At 48.6% G+C, this 5,230-nt stretch overlaps 1 protein-coding gene across 1 annotated transcript; it reads right to left on the minus strand.

The window, feature by feature from the left end:
• Positions 1–1,530: 1,530 nt before the first annotated feature.
• On the minus strand, positions 1,531–4,495 carry LOC125507651 (pyruvate dehydrogenase E1 component subunit beta-3, chloroplastic-like). The gene is made up of 4 exons (XM_048672164.1): positions 4,244–4,495; positions 4,059–4,147; positions 3,936–3,970; positions 1,531–2,764 (listed from the first exon to the last, which is right to left on the minus strand). Exons 1-4 carry the CDS (start codon positions 4,320–4,322, stop codon positions 1,792–1,794), a joined length of 1,176 nt encoding a protein of 391 aa, XP_048528121.1. The 5' UTR covers positions 4,323–4,495; the 3' UTR covers positions 1,531–1,791.
• Between the last annotated feature and the right edge of the window lie 735 nt (positions 4,496–5,230).

Below are 5,230 nucleotides of genomic sequence, written 5' to 3' on the forward strand. Positions count from 1 at the left end.
GCCCCCCGTCGTACCATTGCGTGGCCTGGCTGCTGCTTTACTTTACAGGCCTAGGCCGGTGAGTGAGGGTACGTTTCCCGCCCTGTGCCACGATATCTTGTCCGGCCTGGCCAGTGAGCCACTGGGGTGGAAAATGGAAACGATGGCATTGCACCTCTCCCAGATTTGCAAATCCACCCTTGCCTGCTCCTCGCCCCTACTCTACAGCTGCTCACTCTCTCGCTCTGCTCTGCTTCTGGTGCAGCTGCAGCTGCGGCCAAACCACAAGAGAACAACGGACTAACTAGTTGTGAGCAAGCAACTCAGCTCTGTTTGGAGCGTGTGAACTTCTGACCTCTTGTCCTCTTGGGGACAGCTGACTGGCTGCTCCAGGATGCGCGCACACGCACGAGATGGGTATGAATCCTGGCTGCATCTACTACTATGCAGCGCTCATCCAACATTGCCAGCCACCACTTGTTAGGAACTCATCATACACGCATGGCAAGTGGCGTCAACATCAGACCCCCCGTTCCAAGCGACGATGATACCACGGTAGCATGCTCCTTCCTGAAGGCGTTGCTTGGGGGCTGCTCAAGCGGCGGTGGAAATGGCGGCGGTTCGGTGTCGACACATGCATTCTGGTCAGCTTCATCTTGGAGGCTGCGGCGACGTAGGCGACGCTCGTCTGGTGGAGCTACTGCCGATGGTCGAGGCATCGTTGGCAGTCTGCGCCATCAGGTTGGGGGTGCTCAGGGGGAAACCCCAGATTTGGGTCTTCCGAATCGGATGATGATGGCGTTCTATCGCTTTCCCTTCTGAGGGCATCGTCTTGGAGCAAGTGCTGGCTGAAGGGATGGTGGAGCGGTGTTTCATCCCACACTTTGATGGCGGTGGAGATCGATGGCATGGCGCTGTGGAGACTCGGCGTCCGACGTGCGGAGATGGGCTCACGCAGGAGGAGGTTGCTGTCTGACGTCATGGTGACGTCGATGGCAGAGTGGCCAGACAAGGTAGAAGCCTCAATATGATCTGAAGACCTGTGGAAGATGGCGGCGACAACACACAAGTGCGTCTGACCGGATTGTGCCCCAGATCCGGTATGTGGCTCGGCTGAGGCTTTCGAATGAGTTTCGGCTTCCGGCTTTTGATGTTAGACTTAGATGAGTGGTTTGGGTAGTGGCCCAGCTAGCACCCCTTCATCATTTTGGATAGGAATAACGGCATATGACGCTGTATATGCAGAGGCCGGGGGTCATCCTCCTTTTTCTAAAAAAAAAGTGGCGTCAACATCGCTGAGCTATGCAGTGCTCATCCATCCAACGGAGCCAGCCACCATCGCTTCACAAGAACAAGGACTCATCATACATACAGTACATGGTAAATACTCCGTAAGTGCCAAATGGCATCAACACACTGTTAGCTTCTACTCCCTCTGTCCCAGAATATAAGAACGTTTTTGATACTATGCTAGTGTTAAAAACGTTCTTATATTTTGGGACGGAGGGAGTATGTGATTCCAGAGTGGAATCAGTAAAACAAATATTACTATGATGGTACGTAGTAAATAAATGAATAACAGCAGCACACATCCTCCACCGACCAAGCAGAAGGATGATCAAAACCCAGGAGCATCACAGCTTACATAGAATGGGCAGATGGACCAAGAAACAACAGCTAAGGATACACTTCAGTCTTCCAAGTATGATACAACGTCCACGGGATGGCGAAACACACTAATTACACGACAAAGCAAACTGGACACGCACGCTGCTTCTGAATCCTCGAAACATGTAACTCATGACAGCGTTACTATTGGCAGATCTCCTCCACCGCGGCCACGATCTGCGCGGGCTGCACAACGGTCGCGTCCTCCAGGGTCGCGGCGTACGGGGTCGGCACGTCCTGCGACGACAGGCACACGGGGCGAGCATCCAGCTCGTCCCAGAAGTTGTCGATGATGGCCGACCTCAGGCTGGCGCCGATGCCGCCTGTCCGCATGCACTCCTCCACGATCAGCACGCGGTGGGTCTTCTTGATGGAGTTCCCTATGGTGTGCAGGTCGAACGGCTTCAGCGACCTGATGTCGATCACCTCCGGGTCGTACCCCTTGTTCACCAACGTCTTGACGGCCTGCATCACGTGGTACCTCATGCGGGAGTATGTCAGGATGGTCAGCTGCGAGCCTGGACGCACCATCTCGGCCTCCTCCAGGGAGCAGATGTATTCCTCATCGGGGATCTTCTCCTTCAGGTTGTACAGAAGGACATGCTCGAACAGCACCACAGGGTTATCGCTCCTTATGGCAGCCTTCAGAAGGCCCTTCGCATTGTAAGGGGTAGAGCAAGCGACCATTTGAATGCCCGGGATAGACTGGAAGTAGGACTCAAGGCGCTGCGAGTGCTCCGCACCAAGCTGACGACCAACACCGCCAGGGCCTCGGATCACAATTGGGATTTTGAACTGGCCGCCCGAGGTATAAGGAAGCATACCGCAGTTGTTTGAGATTTGGTTGTAGGCAAGGAGAAGGAAACCCATGTTCATCCCTTCAACAACTGGCCTGAGCCCCTTCATTGCTGCTCCGATTCCCATACCAGTAAAAGAGTTCTCAGCAATAGGGGTATCAAGGACGCGGAGGTCTCCAAACATCTCAGACAAGCCTTTGGATACCTTGTATGAACCTCCATAGTCACCGACATCCTCACCAATCATGCACACTGTTGGATCCAAAGTCATCTCCTCTATCATGGCTTCACGAAGGGCCTCAAACATCAAAACCTCATGACTAAAGAGAACGAAAGGATAATCGGTCAGGCATTTTCCGACAGGCAGAATGATAGGTATGGTATAATAAGTGCAAACTCATCCTTCACTGCTAAATTCAACATGTATATGTCATATCTGCATATAGCTAACAGAACTGCAGCATTCATTCATTTAATTATTCAAGCAGTATAACACTTACCATCTTGTAATGGAACTTACACTAACTATAGTAGATTCACTGCAGATAATGTGGGAAGACTGGGTAGTTTACCCGAGGAAGGTGAGACAGTTATTTAGTCAATTCGAAAGCAGGTAATTTGATGGATTCAGAGTTTATATTACTTGCATCTGCAACATATAGCGTCCAATTTTCCCCCACCAACTGATGGGGCATGTGTATGGATTTAAATGGATAATAATCTGCCTCCTTTTTGCTAGTTACAAGCCAGAACTGACGGCTTCAGAGAAGTATCAAGAAGTTGTTTGCAACAAATTTCTACATCCATCTTCAATTTTAAACCCAAGCAAGTTAAACCTTGTTCTCAACTCACAAATGGATGACAGCAAATTTTTAAGCAGATAACTTCATATTTGCATATTCACGCGTATTACTTACTAACATTAGCTCTTGTGCCTAAGTTTGTACAATTTTTATTATATTAGCTTTGATTCTTCACATACGGCTAGTATGAAGACAAGGTAACCACATGTTGCAAAACCAAGTAAGGTCTAAGTGGTCACAAACAGTGTTTTGAATTTTCAAAACATTGAATATATAAAAACTTCAAACAGTTTGATGAGTCAAAATCAAGTGTAATTGGAACATGGATTCCTTAGGGTCAGATAAGCTGAGTCATAAAACATGATATAAATTCAACTACACACACTGGAAAGGACAGAAGTTTGCAAGGAACAGGCCACCCTCCCTATATAGCAGTCATCGCATTCACATCTATATAAAGCCACAAATCTTCTGTCAATTAAACAAGGCGCAGGCACCTATTACAACTACACAAATCAAGCAACCTATTCATATGAAGGGAGTAATCGATATCTGGTGTAGGGAACATCTAAATTAAGCTGAACTGTTTGTCCAATTAGAACCAGTTCATACGTTTTTCTCTTTCCCAAGACCAATCACACCCTTGCTACTGTGAACAAAAACGACTAGATGATGGCACACAACTCACCCGCCCGTATCGGAGCTCGCAAGCTCACCCTTGGCCTGCAAAGGCACAAAAGCAGACCAATCAATCAGTACGCGCGACGCATCACAGCAAGCAATGGGAGTTAAAATCACAGAGGAAAGTAACTGCAACAACGGCGCGGGCCACCAGCCCGGCCCTCGCCCGCGTCCAGCCCGGCCTCCTCGCCGCGGTGGCCACCCGCACGCTCCTCGGCACTGCGCAAGGTCAAATTCGTCAGTGGCTTCGCATAATCGTAGAGCGCGCGCGAGCAGAGGAGAGATTGAGGTCGAGGGGACTCGGCGCGTGCGTACCTGGTGGGACGGCGGCGGATCTGTGCCTGGAGAGGGCGGCGGCGGCCGCCGTGGCTTGCGGCGACGGGGCGACGGCCATCGGTCTCGCGCTCGTGGTGGTGCGGACGCGGCGAACGTACACGGTGTGGCGCCGATTCAGGCGAGGTGGGTGAGGCGGAGGGCACGAGGCGACGACGCTGGTCGCGGCGGCGTAGGCGGGGGTTTATCGGCCCGGGAATACCGGAGGGGCCACCTGTCCGGCGCGATGCAGGACACGCGGTCTATGGACTTGGTGTATGCAAGGGTGGGAGATGTCCAACTAGTTGACGAGGGCAGATCCTATATGACGCCCGTGTGCGTCCGTTCGTCGCTGCTTCGCTGAAGCGAAGCGAAGCGAGCGAACGAGGCGCACGGGGCGGCCCACTTCGAGCGAGACCTGGTTTTGGGAACCTTCTAGTAGGTTCCCTGAACCAGGTTTTTTTTATTTTGCTAGTTTTTTCCTTTTTTCTGTTTCTTTTTTTACCTTTTGTTTCCTTTTTCTGTCTCTTTACTTTCATTTTAACCTTTTTCGTTTAACTTTTATACTTTGTTTTCAAGAAAATGGTTCGAATTCCAAATTTTGTTCCTGATTTTAAAAATTGTTCATGGATTTAAAATTGTGTTCAATTTTTTTAAAAAAATCAAAATTTCAAAATTGTTCAGCGTATATCACAAAATGTTCAATATGAATTTAATATTTGTTTAGTGTATATAAAAAAGTTGTTCAATGTATAGTTAAAAATTGTTCAACGTATATTACAAAAAATTTCAATATATATTTAAAATTTGTGCATTATATCACAAAAATTTACAGTGTGTAGTTAAAAATTGTTCGGCGTACATTCACAAAAAATTCAACGAATATTCGAAACTTATAAAAATTCAACAGATGTTTGGATTTTCATCCATGGTCAATAATTATTCACACTTTTTGTAAAAATCACGTTTAATTTTTTTGAGAAAACGTTA

Source organism: Triticum urartu, chromosome 5, assembly GCF_003073215.2.
Source record: "Triticum urartu cultivar G1812 chromosome 5, Tu2.1, whole genome shotgun sequence".
Classification (NCBI taxonomy): domain Eukaryota; kingdom Viridiplantae; phylum Streptophyta; class Magnoliopsida; order Poales; family Poaceae; genus Triticum; species Triticum urartu.